General features: G+C 33.9%; 2 protein-coding genes across 6 annotated transcripts in view; both read left to right on the top strand.

Moving 5' to 3' along the window:
• Positions 1-178: 178 nt before the first annotated feature.
• On the top strand, positions 179-11,446 carry m6pr (mannose-6-phosphate receptor (cation dependent)). The gene is made up of 7 exons (XM_056475769.1): positions 179-466; positions 2,065-2,231; positions 2,365-2,522; positions 2,840-2,946; positions 8,531-8,661; positions 9,766-9,892; positions 9,995-11,446. Exons 2-7 carry the CDS (start codon positions 2,083-2,085, stop codon positions 10,118-10,120), a joined length of 798 nt encoding a protein of 265 aa, XP_056331744.1. The 5' UTR covers positions 179-466; positions 2,065-2,082; the 3' UTR covers positions 10,121-11,446.
• A 2,097-nt stretch (positions 11,447-13,543) lies between these two features.
• The window catches only part of casp2 (caspase 2, apoptosis-related cysteine peptidase), a 13,955-nt gene continuing 8,729 nt past the window's right edge, over positions 13,544-18,769 (top strand). For 2 of the 5 annotated variants that reach the window (XM_056475950.1, XM_056475946.1), the window contains exons 1-4: positions 13,544-14,055; positions 14,376-14,537; positions 17,400-17,549; positions 18,684-18,759. In XM_056475950.1, the coding sequence (XP_056331925.1) occupies positions 14,385-14,537; positions 17,400-17,549; positions 18,684-18,759 (379 nt within the window). In that variant the 5' untranslated portion in view covers positions 13,544-14,055; positions 14,376-14,384. Of the gene's footprint in view, positions 14,119-14,375; positions 14,538-17,399; positions 17,550-18,683; positions 18,760-18,769 lie in introns of all 5 variants that reach the window. The other 3 variants (XM_056475947.1, XM_056475948.1, XM_056475949.1) reach the window with 3 other exon arrangements.

Raw genomic sequence — 18,769 nt, 5'->3', positions numbered from 1 at the left:
TAATTAGAAATGTAGATTATTTGAAAATCAACGATGTTGTTAGTAGAAAAAATTACCTGCTTTTTTTAAGTAACTTACCCAACACTGCTCGCAAGGGGGCAGAACTCGTGTCATTGCTTGACCAGCACTCAATTTCCCATGTTCACGTGCAGCAAATCAACTTCCGCCTCATGTACAGTCACATGTAAATGTTTAGTTTCACTTCCGCGTTTAAGAAGAAAGAAACCATTAAATACTGTAATAATGCAATTGTTTTAAAGTGAATATTGCCAGAAGTTTATTTATTTCGTTTGTGAAAGTTGATAGCAGCAGATATTTTGACGCAATGCCGTTTAGTCTAGTTTAAAGACGGTAGTGCGATAGTTTAGAAATAGGAAGATCTCCAGGCTGGGAAGACACATCTAACGTTAACGTTAGACAAGTGAAGACCTTCACTTTCCTTCATTCAAAAAAGGACTTATCGAAGGTCTGTTTGTGTTTAATTATAGCTAAACTACTTTCGCAAAAACACAATTTACTGATTACCTAACTAAAGTGCTTCATTGTCATTTGCTTCATTGCTTTATCTTAATGCAACTTTTTATTGCCTTTTTGTTTACATTGTTAGTATTACAACGTTACCAGTACAGTGTTGTTTTGTTACCATTACAGTAAGGCTTTTGTAGTTTTGCAATAATCTGTAAACGTGCTCAGTTAAGGTAATTTCACTTGACCAAAATAATTTCACGCTATAACACGTGGAACACGGATGATACGAATCAAAATTTAAGATGTGCGCAATTTAAATACTATGAGCTGAATAATGTGTAATGTGAAATGCGCAAGATATGACTGGAATTTTCTATGTTAAAATACAAAGTTTGTGTACAGTGTGGCTCAGAAATGTTCACTCACCAAAAATTACTTTGCATTTACTGTACTATTCATTTAATTTGATCTGCCTTTTCAGGGTTCATACGGTCATGGAATTTTAACATGGCATTTTCCAGGTCTGGAAAAGTTTTTGAAAAACAGAAAAACCCAAAGTTTTGGAAAAGTCATGGAAAATAGTTTAACAAACATCTGTATACTTAAATAAGGGCTGCGTGATATTGGCAAAATCTGACATTACCATATTTTGTATTTCTGTGATATAAATTGCGATGTGAATACAATTTCACCAGATGATTTAACAGATTCATTTGGATTGATTGGGCGGATTTTGAATTGGTGTGAATCTCAAATAATATATAACAAATAAATTACAAGCATAGATAAATAAAATACAGAAAAGATAAAAGTGAATTATAGTTTTAGGTATTCACTATTCAGGTACAGATATTGAATAATCAACACTGCATATGCACTGTATATTATTTAATTTTTATTAAAGTTACAAAAAATTTCTTGTGGCCAGATGTTTTCAAATTTGAAATATTGAAATGTTCACACAGTCACAGGCCTTAAAGGAACAGTTTACTCAAAGATTAAAATGTACTCACTTTTTACTCACACTTCACGTGTTTCAATACTATAAGAGATATTAACTTATTTTGTTTTTGTGTTCATTTAAAAAAAAAAAGAAAACTCATAAATGTTTAAAACAAGGGAAGGGTGTAATGAAAATGCAAAGTCATTTTTGGGTGAACTATCTCTTTAAAAATGCATGCAGATGATAAACTTTTAATCGATTATGATTAAACTATAATCCCAACATTGCATATCCTGCGATGTGACTATTGCGGATGCACACATTGCGATATCGATGCTGAAACGATATATGGTGCAGCTCTAACTTGAATATAGGTCAGTTGTCTTTACTTCTTTTCTGTCCTTGGCCAAAAACTTGCTTTCACATTGTTAGTGCTGTGTAAGCATTTCCAAAAACAAATTTAAACAAAATAGATTGTTGCGTGCTCTATGATATGCTGTAATAAATTTTAACATCATTGTTTTTCTTATTATTTAGCATGAATATGTAGACATTACATGAAAAATTATGTCGTGAAAATGTACTTGAAAGTTCTGGAAAAGTCATGGAATTTTAGTAGTAAAAATGTGTATGAACTCTGCCTTTTCCATCAGGTGTGTTCTCTGAAAGTCATGTTGCTGTCTGTGAGAATAATCACTCCACTTTTCGTACTATTTGCTGGAGTGCAAGCTAGGTACAACACGAGCAATTGCAAGCTCGTGTCAGACAGTGAATCTCAGAGAAAAGCACTCAGTTTACTGGAGCCTCTCACCAATCAAAAGTAAGGCATATTTTTGTGAATTAAGCTTACATTAAAGTTAGCAGTTTAATATAGTCGAGTTGAAGCTGGTGACTGCAACAACTACCCAACTAGTATTTAACTTTTTTTTTTTTTATATATTTGCTCTGAACAGCTTTACCACAGAGGGACAGGAGACAGAAAAATATTCATACATTTTTCAGGTGTGTGGTGATGCTGGCGGAGTAAAGAACGCAGGTCTTATTCAGCAAGAAAAAGGTGGAAAGACGGTTCAAATTGGGGACTACAGTAAAACACGTGCTGTTGCAGGAAGTATGTGCTTTATACGTCTTTCAGAAGTACATTTTTTTTTGTTTTGCTATCATCATAAACCTTGAAATAAATGATTGCTGATAAAATAAGTTAATTTATTAGTAGTTTTAATCAGTGCTTCTTTATAATGATGACTTCTGAAATTTTCTTTTCATGATTCTTTTGTGGCTTACATGACTTTTCTTAGATTATTTACATAGTAGGAGTTGAAATAGAATATTGCAGTACACAAACGTTTCACTAAATTACAGAAGTTGTTGCATTTGCACAGGGTGCATTGTTAACAGATTGTTGGTCTATTTGGTTTTATGATGCAGGTGACTGGGTTCTGCTCATCTATGAGGGTGGAGAACAATATGACAGCCATTGTTCCAAAGAGGAGAGAAAAGCCATGATTATGATTTCATGCAGCTCAAGTTCTAAGGTACAAACTTTTAGATATTTTTTTTAAATGGCACAGATTGAATGCCGAGATGCAGCCAAATGCTTGCTGGAATATGTAAGGCTGGAACAGAATATTACATTTTTCCAATGTTCATTTTGTAAGTTGACATTCGATTTTCAATTTTGAAATTCGAATATTCTTTTACTTTATTCTTTTTTTTCTCCAAATACCTGGCATCCCTTGTGGAACGGAACTTATCACACTTGAATCACATGCACTTGAATAACACACATAAAAGACACAAATAAAGCGGTGTGGGTTCACGCTTCTATGGTAAAAGCCCTAAACTGTTATTAGCAGCCAAAAACCTCCTTTGCTTTTCAGCCGGAAGGGCTCTATAACACCACAATAAGCACATTTTCCCAAAAGCTGGAAACATTGTTCAAAACGTTGGCAAACTCATCTTCCTTGTAGTCAACATGAAAAGACTGTAGGTAGACAAAGTAAGGTAGCTTACTGTAGCTTGCACACTGATTAAAAAGTTTATTTTGTGTGGGAATTCTTTGATGCAGTGTGAGCTGTCTTGCCAGCCATTGTTACATTGTTCTATTTAGCCTATTACAGTTTTTTTATTTTATATAAGGGAATCAATTCACTTTTATTTAAACCCTTCTTTTTTTAAATAAATATGTGATTTTGTTATTGAAAGTGTGTTAAATACAGATTGTTAAACTTAATTGTTTTTATTCTTGTTTTATTTAAACAACATATCCTTTACAGAGTCAGTGTTTGCTAAGTGTTAGACTGCTTTATTAAAAGTATTGACAGACCTGTGGTTATATATCATTAGTGTGGTGTCCATTCTCGGATCATATAAGCCCTTCTGGCTCATGCTGTTCTGCAGTTCATTCAATATTTATTTATTCTTAATGTGCTTTTAAATGTGTCCATATGGCACAAAAAAATGGAAACCATGAAGTCAGTTGAATGAACAGCTCTTGACATAGTAACAATTTAAACAGACAGACACATGGACTCTTGCCTTTATTACATATGAGAATATGTTCTGCTGCCACCAACAGAATCTTTGAATATTTGATGTTGATTACTACGAAGCTTCAAAACTCAAAAGATGGTATTTAGGCCAGCCCTAGAAATTTAAAAGAATGTCTGCATATTATTCTGGTTTTGGTTCTACGAGTCATCGAGAATTGCTTTTATGTTTATAGATGCACGCACAATAAAACAAAACAGCATGACTATAAAAAAGTGAGTTAAATTATGAGGCGCCGTGTAGGATTTAAATCAAACTTTGCTTATCAACACACACATAAACACGTGCATATACACCTATAAATTACTCGCATATACACCTATACTTTTAGATGTTCAAAACAACATATATGAAACTTGTGTATATACATATAAACTTGACACACGCATACACCCACACACACACGCACATACATATAAACTCCATTTATGCAAACACTACGACACACGCGCACATACATATATACTCCATCCATGCAAACACACCCACATTAACACACGCACATACATATATACTCCATCCACGCATACACACCCACATTAACACACGCACATCCATATATACTCCATCTATGCAAACACACCCACATTAACACACGCACATCCATAAATACTCCATCTATGCAAACACACCCACACAACTCCCAGCATGCATAAACACCCGTTAAACAGTCGAGCAAACATCCAAAACAAGATACACAAACGTATACAAAGTTGTGCATATTTGCAGGTGATTTATATGTGGATGTGCGTTAACTTTTCAGTGTGAACGGAAGGCATTAAGTAATTTTTTTTCTCATGCAAATCAACATGAATTTCAGAGTGATCTTGATAGCCGTGACGTTTTTCGGTGCTTTATTTACTTGTGCTAATTGCAATGAGGATGATATAGTCAGGCGAATAAAAGTGAAACAAGATTATAAAACTGCAGCGCATTAAACACACGCGTCTTTAGTCTACCGCAAAACACAGAGTAGACGCGCACTACAATTTAAAGCACAGATAGCGTGACCGTCTCTCTCCGAACCGCAGATGGCGTGACCGCAGTCTTGAACTGCGGGCCTTGATGGCGAAACAAATTGCGCAATTCAGATTCTGTTTGCAGTTCAGCTGAAGGGGACACATTTGACTCCACTGAATTAGATATGTATCTAATTATAGTCGGCGAAGCAAGAACATTTCGCAAAATGTTAGTTGCGTCTGTAACGTTAGCGCTATCACTGTTCATCATGGTCATTCAAATGGAGAAACGTGGCAAAATAGCTTACTTCGTCTTATTTTCTGATTAATGGCAGCTGGCAAACCAACAATGTGCATTCCTGCCACCTTCTGGACTGAAGTGTGGACCCAAAATAACCCATCAAGGATTGCGACACCATACAGAAAATCATATTAGACAACAATGTATTTATTCTAATAATAAATAATATTATTTACTTCATGTGTGACCGTGTATTGATTAAAACTACTGCTTTCATTTATTTTAGGATTTTAATAAACATTTTGCTGGAGCAGTCATGTCATGTTTTCAATAATCAAAAGACCTAATACCTCAATTAATCACATCATTTATATTTCATAAGCTTGAAGATAGGATAGGTTTCACTACAACACAGCTAATTGAAATGACCTGATACAGGCTTATAATTATAAATAATGATATATTTCATTTTGGCTGTGACTTTTACACTGAAACGACTTCTTTTTTAACTTCCTGTTATACTGAAATACCTTCCGTTTAAAGTGAAAAATTCATGCGCACTCACATATGAAATCACTTGCATATATGTATATACACATGTCACTATATATATATATATGGGTGTGTTTGCATAGCTGCAGTTTATATGTATGTGTGCGTGTGTGTGGGTATGTTTGCATAGATGGAGTTTATATGTATGTGCGTGTGTGTGTGGGTGTGTATGCATGGATGGAATATATATATGTATGTGCGTGTGTTAATGTGAGTGTGTTTGCATGGATGGAGTATATATGTATGTGCGCGTGTGTCGTAGTGTTTGCATAAATAGAGTTTATATGTATGTGTGTGTGTGTGTGAATGTATGCGTGTGTCAAGTTTATATGTATATACACAAGTTTCATATATGTTGTTTTGAACATCTAAAAGTATAGGTGTATATGCGAGTAATTTATAGGTGTATATGCACGTGTATATGTGTGTGTTGATAAGCAAAGTTTGATTTAAATCCTACACGGCGCCTCATATTAAATGCTACCAATCTCACAGTGGTAGCATTTTACACACACACACAAAAACACATAATCAGTACCTGAGGTGATCATTGTCATGTAGTTTGTGCTGCTGTTCAGCCAAAAGAAATAAAAAAACATTTTTAAAATAAAAGTTGTAGGTGATGGTTTGGACAGACTCCTTAAACATGGAAAACATTCCTTTTGTCTGGTGTCGTCAATTTAGCAACCTGCATTTTCGTAGAGTCATTAGAGTAGGGGCCGGTTAAAAAAGTGTTTTGATTTGGAATGCATTATCTAGTTCAACCACAGGGTGTAAATCTTGCATACTGCACCTTTAAACACAGGGGCCCTATCATACGCTTGGCAATGCGCAAGTGATTTATTTTTTTTTATTTTTGGGCAGGTGTCATTTTCACTTTTTGCTCCATGTTGTTTAAATAGAAGATATATTTGCACCACTTTGTGGACTCATGGGTGTACTGGTCTGAGAAGGATGTCTGTTAAAGTGCATTACTGGTGCATTGATATTTTGAGGCAACTGAAATAGACTGTGCCATTGACCAACAAAAACTGGTCTAAAGTCAATGGTGCAGAGTTTTTATCATTTAAAGAGCGTATTAGTTATGCGCCTATGCAGGTCCAAAACATGCATACACATTGCTTAATGGTGCAGATTGTAAGTTTGACACCCAATCTGGTTGAACTAGGTATATGTCACCTGGTTCAAAACATACGCAAGTGGAGGTTGCCAGATTGACGACACCAACACCAGTGTGTCTGACTGTCGAGCCTAAAGGCTGATTTAAACTGTGTTCAAATAAAAGCAACGGCACGCGCTACTAGGCATATTTTCCATTATATAAATATGGATATTAAAATATAAATTTATATTTTGGAAACAGCTTCTATTTCTTGCTGCTGACCAACAGAAAACTGACAATGATCACCTCAGGTACACCTCATAGATATATACACTAGATATCGCATACGGGCCCTGAATATGCATTAATAGCGCTGCCACATTTGTACAGTGCTCTCCAGGACAAATCTCATTTAACCGCAATAGTCAAGACTAAAGCCAATGTGAAGATGCCGGACTTCGTTTTTGTATGTTACGAACTTTTGTGTTAAATAAGTATTGATGATACCTGACCATAAGGCAAAGTAGTACCAACTCACACTAAATGCTAGGCTTATGCTAGTTTTATTAAATAAAATAAGCAAACAATGTAAATGAAATATGACAGCAAGATCCTGCAGTGCTAGAAACTTGTATTATGGTCGGCTAAGTGAACGAGTCGTTCATAACGGGATTCATTTACCAATGAATCGATCCCTCCATTAGAATGAGAAGTGAAAGCAGGAGAGGGGGTGTGTTTCAGGACATGGATTAGATCAAATTTAACAGGGAGGGAGGATAATACATTTCCATGCACACAAACACATGCTCTTTGTCAGCAATCACCGTGCGGTCACTTAGCCATAGATGTTGAAAAGTGATGTAAAATTATCGTAATTTAAAAAAATATTTGCATATTGATCACCGGGAAAACGGGCAACCTGCACTGCATGTGTTTTGAACCAGTAGTGCAATACCTAGTTCAACCCCTAGGTGTCAAACTTTCATACTGCACCTTTAAATTTTGTGGTTTACTGTTTTGTGGTGACCTGTTTTGAGTCCTTGAAAGTTTTTAATATTTATTATTATTATTTTTTTAAATAAATGTATGTACATTTAAAAATATTTAATTTGTATTATATCATCTTTGCATAAAACTACAAAAATCTATATAGTGCGAATGTGAGGTATTTCTGATGCAGCATCTATTGGCGTGGCAGTAAATTTGACATTTGTTCTTTCTTTTGGCTCTATTCCTTTTTTTAAAGTTGGGAGAGTGCTATCATGGAATTTTTCTATTGCTATTTGAGCAAATTAGAATGCAAAAAAAAAAAAAAAATAATAAAGTATTTTAGATACTCCGCCATTCACTGCTCTCTAATTTTGCCCAACTCTGATGACGTCCATTGACCTGAGTAACCTGGAATTGTGAAAAGGCTTTAATGCACAATTGATCTGTCATGGTACCATGGTTGAATTCACTGAGATCAGTGAGTGACCTGTTCTTTTAATACTTTTTGTAAAAGTAATCTGCATGCCAAGGTGCTTGATTATATACTCCTGTGGAATTTAATGATTTGGAGAAGTGTCACAAAGTATTTAGCAATAAAGTATTTGGACAGTTATGTCAGGTGTGCAATATAGTACAAAATTGTTTAGCAGCTTTTGCCCTGACAGTAAGTGAAATGATCTCATGACTTCAGTATTACTGCTAATTTCTTTGTTGTTTTTTGTTAGAGTGCGTTTTCAGTGGTTTTGGAGGACAATCAGAAGCAACAGGATTGTTATTACCTGTTTGAGCTGGACACCACTGCAGTCTGTCCTGTAGTCTCATCCAAACTCAGTGCTGGTTCCATAGTCTTAATTGTGTAAGTGCTTTAAAACTCATAAGAGATTGTCACATCATTACAATTGACTTTTTTCGCTAAGCCCCACCCTCCTTATTTACTGTTGCTACGCCTGTCAAGCTTTCGTGCCTGCACATCTATTACAGTATGTATGCGCCGGTGTCAGACATTCCCAGAGATATATTTAGTCATTTTTGCCGAACAGGTAAGATATTAGAGAAAGCCAGACAAAAAAGGACTATAGTAAGCATTACACACGACATATGCACCAGATTAGAAAATAACTGAATCAAAATTGAAGCCTCATACGCTGACCATTTAACAGCTTAGTTCATGCACAGCAGGATTGGTGATATTTAAAAATAATCTAATAATAACAAATTAAACTGATTTCTCTTTTTTTTAGCCAAAAAGCCTGATAGACAATTGTTGTGCAGTGAAATATGGTGTTGCTAACCAACGAGTAAACATGCATGGGCTGTGCTTCTACATAATTCCTTCATAGAAAGAACAGCCAGAAAGTGGAAATTGATGGATTTGTGCCAGATATTAGCATCATTGACCCATAACAATGACTGTCAGTATGTTTGTGTGTTGTTTATACCGTTTTTATTCTAAGTTGCAGTTAAGTGGAAAAAAGAGAAAGTGAACACAGATTTTCCCTACCAGCAAATATTAATTCTACATCAAATAGAAAAGCAGACACTCGATATAACGTCGTCACCAATGACCAAATCTCCAAAAGACCGACGAAAACATCGGTGAATTGTAACTCTGACATTGGTATGAGGGTTATAAATGAATGAAAAACAGCTCCGGGTGAAGTATATTGATCACAAGTTTTAGGTTTTGGAAAGGGAAAAAAATTCCACCACCGCGTCCAAACTTTTAGAATACCGGGTATCAGATTAGCACAATCCATATGCACGACACTTTGACTTGTTTTCCACGCTCGAAAGCTTAACAGATCGCCTGTGCGTAGCTACGGTTGCTAAGCCACGATTGGTGTGTGGCGGTTTTCAGGTGTGGCTTAGCGAAGGGTCAATTAATATAATAATGTGGCAATCAATGTTTTTTTTTTGCTCGTAATTTAAAAGTAACAATCTTTCTTTTTTCTATTCAAAGTGTATTTTCCTCCCTGGCTGTGTATCTTATTGGTGGATTCCTCTATCAGCGACTGGTAGTTGGAGCCAAAGGAGTTGAACAATTCCCTAACTTTGCCTTTTGGTCAGAGATTGGCAATTTATCTGCTGTATGTTCGATTATGTATGCACCTCTCACTACTATCTCCTGTTTCAGTCATCCTCTCTCTTTATAAACCAAGTCTATTCTTTTTTTTTTTTTTTTTTTTTAGGATGGGTGTGATTTTGTTTGCCGTTCTCGTGGTAACAGAGAAGAACCACCCACGTATAGAGGAGTGGCTACTGAACCTCTTGGGGAAGAGCCAGAGGAAAGAGATGACCATTTACTTCCCATGTGACCACATCATTCTAATAAACGAGGAGAGGCTGAACAGTTATTACTATTTTGGAACCAAATGAGAAATATTCAGATGTTGAGCAGGCATGTTCCTTGTTTATAACAAGTTTTTAGCTTCCCAGTAGCACTTATTCTTTACTTATCAATGTCGATTTTTTTGGGTTTGTTAAATGTATAGGTTTGCTAAATGACTTTCAAAAATCCAAAGAGCCACAGTTATTTTTGATAATTTGATTTTTTATGACAAGTTGGCATCATCATTAAAGTGCAATAACGCCCATGTTTTTTTTTTGTCACTCAAATAGGAAGTTAACGATTTCAATGCTGCTTGACTGTGAGACAGAAATGTAGTTTGGTATGAAGTGGCTAATTTTATTAGAATGGTTGAGGTTTTTTTTTTGTAGTATGACCCATGTTTGATAAAATGGGAATGATGCTTTTAAGCTCATGGTCTGCTAACTAAATTCATTTTTGTTTTTTTGTTTTTACATTTCCTGAAATCAATTATTAAAAAATAACTTAAATGCTTAAATTTACATTCCAAATATTTAAATATTTGTTGTGGAATATTGTGTTATGAGGACATGGTGAGGCCTACCTCTTCAGCCTGTTACACTCTTTATAAAATGTTTCTGAATGATGTTATCAATGATAAATTGCTATCATAAACGCTGTTAATAAGAATAATGAGAAGAAAATTGAGCTTCATAACAATTTTTGCTACATAACTAATTATAGTCATTGAACTAACATGAATGAAATGTGAAAGGAATTGTTTTTGTTTGGTTGGTTTTCTGAAGTTTGCCTTGTTGATATTGACAAATGGTTGTGGGAACTGTCTTTATGGTTTTAAATGTTGTTTGTTCCAATGCACTGAAGCTTTCAACTTTTTCAAATTCAAACAAATTTTTAGTAAGATTCGTACATTTCCTCAAAAAAACAAAACAACATAAATATGTCATTTATGTGGAACTGAGATAATGAATGATACTCTTATTTTTGAGGTAAACACAAATAGCCTTACAACATCATAATCAGAGTTTTTAGGCTAAACCACACTAGGTGTTTCATTGAAGTATAGTTTGAGTACTCTATACATATGAGTTAGAGGCTCCTTAAAAAGCACTTCCAAAGTATCACACTTTAATAAAAGAGACATATTATTAGCAGAAAGGTATGCATTTGGCTTTTAATGAGAAACAGCTGGGATAAGAGGTGATTTTGCTGTTTTTTTCCCGTTTTCATTTTTTTTTTTAAGAGTTTAATGTTAAATATATTTTGTGTGCTTTGTCATTAAGAAGTATTATAAATAAACAGTTTGATTACTGATTTGTGTATGTAGTTTTAAGTTTTTTTTAACAGAGTCGAGTCCTATAATATCGCTAATTATTTATCATTATGTGAAAAATAGCAATTTAAAAAAATGGTGTGGTTATTTTTGTTGGTGCCAAGAATGTTTCAATCCAAACAGTAACATTAGTCATAGAACATAAACTTACTAAACAATTTATAAAACTAATCTTATGTCAAAATAAATAAATACAAAAACAATGAAACTATGGAAACATAGATTTATTTAGAAATGCAATTAATTTTACAGACTGCAGCAAGTTTAGTTCAAGGTTAGGGATAAAATATATTCTAAAAAATAATAACTGTTATTCAGGGATGAATTATGACTTTAAAACGGCCCATGCCAGTTACCTCCAAGGGGCCCCTTCCATTACTGGTCCTTTTTTACTTCGCAGTGCTGCATTGCATTATTGGAAAGTGAAGTTAATGAACGCTATGCAGCTTTCAATTTCAAATTATATTTTTAATAAAAATATGGTCTTTATTGTCACAGTCATAGGCTATATTTTGTAGCTTAAATTTTGTTTAGATAAATTCACATGGCTATATTTTACTTATTTATTTATATATTCCCCCACAGTCCAAAGACATGTGCTATAGGTGATTTGAATAAGCTAAATTAGCCATAGTGTATGTGTGTTTCCCAACACTGGGTTGCAGCTGGAAGGGCATACACTGCGTAAAACATATGCTGGATAAGTGAGATATATCCAGCTGCAGATCCGCAGAACCACACACGTTTCAGGCACACACAATCTAGAACACACGATCTAGGCAAACCATATATGGTAACTAACTAACTTCTTTGGAGCATTATCGCCACCTACTGAATTTCACAAATGATTTCCCATTTTAGTCATATTATTATATCGTAACGATCATTTTAACATCTCTGCAGTTTCTAAACTCAAATTACGTAAATAAAAATATTGGTTAAACCCTTATGACTTTTTTTCACGTGTCCACATACACAAAGAAAACATGATAGACCATCTAATTGTAGGATTAAGTGTAATAAACTAATTCAGGATCTTAATATTATCATACTTAGTTGTAATCGCTTTGTTGTAAAACATAAAAAGCATACAATTATGTGTCACATTATAATGAATTACTATAGTTAATCGTTTAAACAATATATCATATAGTTATAAACTGATTATCTCAAATGATTATCTGATTATAAACTACTATCTTTTACTAAACTGCAGCAACTGTTAGTAATATATATACAACTATAATTACAACAAATTACCAGTACTTTATGGTTTAAAAACAATATATTGCTTACTATAATTTATTAAAGTATTTAATGTGGGAAATAATTAATAAAAAAGTTATTAGAAAATTAAGCAAATAAATACTCTTAAATCGCTTGAGTAAAATATTAATATAGTGTTATACATTTATTACATGTAAAAAGATTTTTATTACATATAAAGATGTATTCTTGCCTATATTAACTTGCTATTATTTGCTTCATGATAAAGGAATCCATTATATAATATCCAATTAAGATCGTTCAGCAAGGCCAGCAAACGACTATCTGCGATATTGACTCTCAGATTGATCGAAAACTATTACATTGAATGGCGATCGGAAACAACGCACCCCATTCGCCCGTCTCGATCGTAATGTGTGAAATTGTTTATTGTGTACAATATTTATTAACAATATATATATATATATATATATATATATATATATATATATATATATATATATATATATATATATATATATATATATATATATATATATATATATATAATTATATTAATGACTATGTCCGAAAAGATAACATTAACAAATAGATAACATTGCTTTCAGGTTCAAAGATTAAAAGTAATGTTTTATTATTGGATTCCAAATAAATAAAAAAAAAAACTGCTCAATGAACAAAATCTTGCGCTGATATAATTTTAATTATGAACTGTGTGTGATATTGCACAACTTTCAAATTTGAAATAACTAGACGAAACAAAACTTCCATATCTTTTGTGGGCGGACGAAGCTGTAATAGGCTGTTTCTCGCGTCAATTATTTTCACACACAATGCCTATTGGTTGCCTCGATCATCACCCGCGGAAGTTTGTACAGGGAGAATTCGGCGTTCTGTCATCTATTTTAAAAAATACGTGTTTCAGTTTTAAATTTCAGTTTGAAACTTTGTCATTCTGCGTGTATCCTGAACGAAGATGAAAGACAAAACTAAATTTAAAAGAATGAATTCAGCGAGAGAAAGAACAAAGCTAATATAAAGTGCTAGCCCCTGACAGTTCTATCGTTAATTTCAGTTTGTTTATTTTTAAAAATCGCAAACTTGACAAGCAGACTCGGAAGAGTGCAAGAACGACTGAAGCTGCAGATTACCTACTACCGTGCTTTTATACTTAAGTTAGTGGCAGAAGTCTTTCATATTGCGTTTTGTTGTTGTTGTTTTGATTAGCATGCTAAGCTAGTTTGAGTGCGAGCTGGCATTCGTCATTCTGGATTTACGTCAAATCATCATCAGCCTACACACGTTGTCCCGATTGTGTCATTTACTGTAATCTTCACACGGAGAGGACTGTTACACAACAGGTAAAGTGAATCATAATATACGTTACATTACTTTGTAACGTGTGGTTCTCTGCGTGAAGGCACGTAAGTTAACGTTAGATCACTTCATCTATATGTGCAAATATGCGATCTTGATGATAGATTTGACATCATGGACGTTACATTACAATAGTCTTAATATTGTAATATTGTTAGTATTAAAGCTGTCACTTCCAATTTTGCATTTTTGTAAAAACGAAAGTTTATTACAAATAACACATTATATTTAAATATTTTAATAAAATAATTGTTTTGGTTACTATTTTTTGTCTTTTATTTTGTAAATAAACCAATACAATCAGCAGTTCATCATGCTGGGAGAATGCGGGATGACAAAATGGGAGAGACTAGCACTCAGGAGGAACTCTGTCAAGATGCTGCAGGATTTAGTGGTGGATGATCTACTGATCCAGTGTCTTCAGCAAGAGGGAATCCTTACCGACAGCATGGCAGAGAGCATTATGGTATGAGTAGTTTCTATATAAAAAAGAAAATTCTACTATATATTACTCACCCTTGTGTTGTTCAAATCCCTTGTGACTTCTGTTATCTTCGGAAAATGATGTTTTAGATGGAAATACAAGAGTTCAGCTCTGACTCTACATAGACAGCAAGAATAGAAAAAGACAAACATTCCATGTGACCTTAGTGGTTCAATAATAATCATACACAGCTCCAAGAAAACAAAAAACTTTCTTTTGTGTTTTTGGCACACACAAGTGCTCTTAGAGCTTTGTATGATTACAGTTAAACCACTGAAATCACATGGAATATTTTGACAGTTTTTGGTTCCTTTTCATGACTTGCTGTTTATGGACGTTAAAAGAACACCTATTATTTAATTAAAAGTTCATTAAAGTAAATGTACATGCAGGCATACAGTTGAAGTCAGAATTGTTAGCCCTCCTGTTAATAATATTGGCGTCAAAATGGTTTAGAAATAGTAAAAAAAAAAAACATTCTCCAGAAGAATAAATATTATTGGAAATATTGTGGAGGTTGTGGATATTATCGAATAAATATTACTTAAATATTACTTAACTGTATTTAAAATGAAATTTAAATGAGCAAACAACAAATGATGCATAACCAGTAACATGCATTTATTTGAGTGCATCTCAACAGACAATATGAGGTGAAAAAACCCATGTAAATTCATCATATGTTCAGTGGCAGTTCTAGGATTTCATTGGCGATGTTAGGGGTTTGTTCTAGCAATGTGTAGAATGCAAAGTGTGCAGTACGGCACATCTGGTGAGTGACTCCCTTCAGATTCATCAACATGCATGGTCACATTCATCAGATTTGCTTAAACTAAGCGTTCTAAAGTATGGCTATATTTTACAAGCAAGGATTCTGACACAGCAACCTGCAGCAGTAAATAGTGCTATATGCTGTTTAACAAAAGTTGGGTGTAAGGGGGAAACACGTCAAACTGGTGGGGAAACCCCCAGTCCCTAACTTCATACTCAAATCCAATACCTCAGTTTATTACAGGGGCATGAATTTAATGTTTCTGAATGAAACACATGAAATTACATGGAACTCTGGAAGAAATGTGGATAGCGTGATTAATTGACGTTAATCAAACTATGTGTTAAAACATGGAAAACATAAAATGAAAAATCAGAAAGGAACTCATGTAAACACTTAAATCATGTTATCACATTAAGGAAAATAATTAGATTACTGATGTCCATGTAAACATAGTCACTGACGACTCAAGAACCAACACTAGAAAAAAGGTGCAATAGTGACTTGCATAAATGTATGACACTTACAGGAACCCTGTCCTTAAACAGCTAAATAAAAATAAATAAATAAAACAAACTTGCATATTATTGTAACTAATGGTACTAAATAGGCTAAATGAACAGAAGACCTCAGAGATTTTCAGTTCACTTTCTTGCTAAAAAGCACTTGTTTACCCATCGTTAACTTTCTTTGACCCTTGAAAATACCTTTGAGGGGTTTATTTTTACATGCAGAAACAACAGAAGCCCAAACAACAGAACATTGTTGCCTAATTAATAACATGGTTGGGCTGCTATAGCTAAACTTTTGATCACTTGTGCCAGTGGCAATTGTCCGTTTCAGTGGTGCTAGCAGTTGAAATCTTGGGCTGTGGACAATGTAAAACATGTATTGATCTCTGTTGAGTCCCACATCCGAGAGAGTTACAGTGTGGAGAACCCCCAAAGAAGCGTACCATCCATAATGTTTCTTGTCCAGAGTAAATCATGGTGGTAGATCAGTAATGGTTTGGGTTGCAATATCGTGGCATTCCCTTGACCCAATACTTGTGCTAGATTGGTGTGTCATTGTCAAGGACTACCAAACCATTCTGGAGAAAAATGCACACCCAGTGGTTCAAACATTGTATCCTAAAGAAAATGCTGTGTATCAGGATGATAATGCACCAATACACACAGCAAGACTGGTTACAGAATGGTTTAATGAACATGAAAGTAAAGTTGAACATCTCCCATGGCCTGCAGTCACCAGACTAAATGTTATTGAGCCACTTTGGTGTGTTTTGGAGGAGAAGGCAGTAAACGTTTTCCTCCACCAGCATCACGTAGTGACCTGGACACTATTCTGCAAGAAGTATTGCTCAAAAGCCAGTTGACTTGTATCTTGTATCTGTCATTGTTATACCCAAGATGAATTGATGCTGTCTTGGCTGCAAAAGAAGGCCCTACACCATACTAATGAACTAATGTGGTCTAAAACCAGGCATTTCAGTTTCATTGTTTAATCCTTGTATACAGTGCATCCGGAAAGTATTCATAGCGCTTCACTTTTTCCACATTTTTCATTATGTTACAGCCCTTATTCCTAAATGGATTAAATTCATTACACACAAGTTACAGTACTTAAAAATACTTAACTTTTATAAACTGAAACAAGCACATTACTTTACCAAATAACAAGTTTTAACATATTTGTAATAATTATCTTAACCAATTATGCAAGGGGAAATTTTAGATTTTGCAGTAAAGATTTGTGTATAACAATGTTCTGAAATGGCAGTAGCGCTGGTGGACAAAAGTACTTTTTTTAAACTCAGTTTTTGGTCCCCATTGATTGTTTTAATCTTGCATGTGCATCTGAATAACTTTTATGTGCACCCCTGATGTTTATTGTGTTATTTAATGTTAATTTATATTTTATTATTTAGTTATTTATATTATTGTCATTATCATTTTTTTTAATTAAATTGTGTGTCTTAAGAGCTAAATTAATAAATATGAAGTGAAAGCTGTATGAAAGCATAAATAATGCTTTGATTATTTTTAACTATAAATTATTTTGAATTCTTTCAGGCTAAACCAACATCCCAGGGCAGGAGTAATCAATTGTTGTTTCTTTTGCCTAAACGTGGCCCTCGGGCATTTAGCACCTTCTGTTCTGCTCTTAAGGAGACAGAGCAACATCACCTCTGCAAACTGCTGATGGACTTCACTGAGAAAGATGTGAGTGGGTGTCTGCACTTCAGGATCACACCCACCTTGACTGACTTGACAGGTTTCTAAAAAAGGATTAATGGTTGCGGTGATGATCACAGAGCGAGCAGTTGGAAAAAACTTTAGTGGCACTAACATCACATATAACGAGAACCAGGAAGACAACAAATGTGCTTTATTTGCAGCAAAACTCTTTTTGCCCTTAGAGGGATAGTTCACCCCAAAATATTCATAATTCACAATTTCATAAGTCATTAATAAATTAGAAATGACTCATCCTTCATTTGTTCCAGACCAGTATTTCTTTCATCTTCTGGGCACAAAAGAAGATATTCTGAAGAATGTTGGAAACCAGTAACCATTGATTTTCATAGTTTATATTTTTTCCTAGTATGGATGTCAATATCTACCAGTTTCCTACATTCTTTAAAATATCTTATTTTGTGTTCAACAGAAAAAAGGAAACTCCTAAAGGTTAGAAACAACTTGATTGTAAGTCATTTTTAAACAATTTCTTTAATTAGTTATTTACTTGCACTTAATTTAAAAAGAATAGTGTTTTTTCTTTAGACAAAGTTTTGAGTAGTTTTCCAAATTTAGATTTTTTTTTTTTTCAAATTTTAACCTCACCTTAACCAAGATAAAGATTGTTCTCAAAACATGTACACATTTTTCTCAAAGCATGTAACTAGAAGATTTGTGTGATCAGTCATATACCCATCAAGATGTATAGAATTAAGCCACCCACAGAGGTCAGAGCAGGTTCAGTGGAATAACAGCGAGGGAGAGACAGAAAGACTGAAGGAATTACAGTGCAACATCAGTATTGTGCACCAGCTTACCACACCCTACTTCAGTGCTTTTTTTTTTTAATAAAAACCAGTCAGTCAAGTACAAACTCTCCCCTGAAATACGCAGTAATAAAATTACTATATTTAAATGTTCTGTAGACAATGGCTGATTGTTCTTTTTTTCTTCTTCTTTTTATATATATATATATATATATATATATATATATATATATATATATATATATATATATATATATATATATATATATATATATATATATATATATATACACACATATACATATACATACATACATACATTTTTTCTTTTTTTTTTTTTTTTTCTTTACAGAAATGCTTTTCAGAATCCTCGCTTTCTCTTCCAACTCAGGAATGTGTCACACCTGCGAAAAGACCCCGGACTCATGGTAGGTGCTT

This window comes from Danio aesculapii, chromosome 16 (assembly GCF_903798145.1).
Source record: "Danio aesculapii chromosome 16, fDanAes4.1, whole genome shotgun sequence".
Taxonomy (NCBI): domain Eukaryota; kingdom Metazoa; phylum Chordata; class Actinopteri; order Cypriniformes; family Danionidae; genus Danio; species Danio aesculapii.
This window is presented reverse-complemented; position numbering and strand designations above follow the sequence as displayed.

Coding starts and splice junctions, on each gene's coding strand:
- m6pr (XM_056475769.1), top strand. CDS start 2,083: ATGTTGCTGTCTGTGAGAATAATCACTCCACTTTTCGTACTATTTGCT. Junction 2,232..2,364: donor GAGCCTCTCACCAATCAAAA/GTAAGGCATATT, acceptor TGCTCTGAACAG/CTTTACCACAGAGGGACAGG. Junction 9,893..9,994: donor AGATTGGCAATTTATCTGCT/GTATGTTCGATT, acceptor TTTTTTTTTTAG/GATGGGTGTGATTTTGTTTG.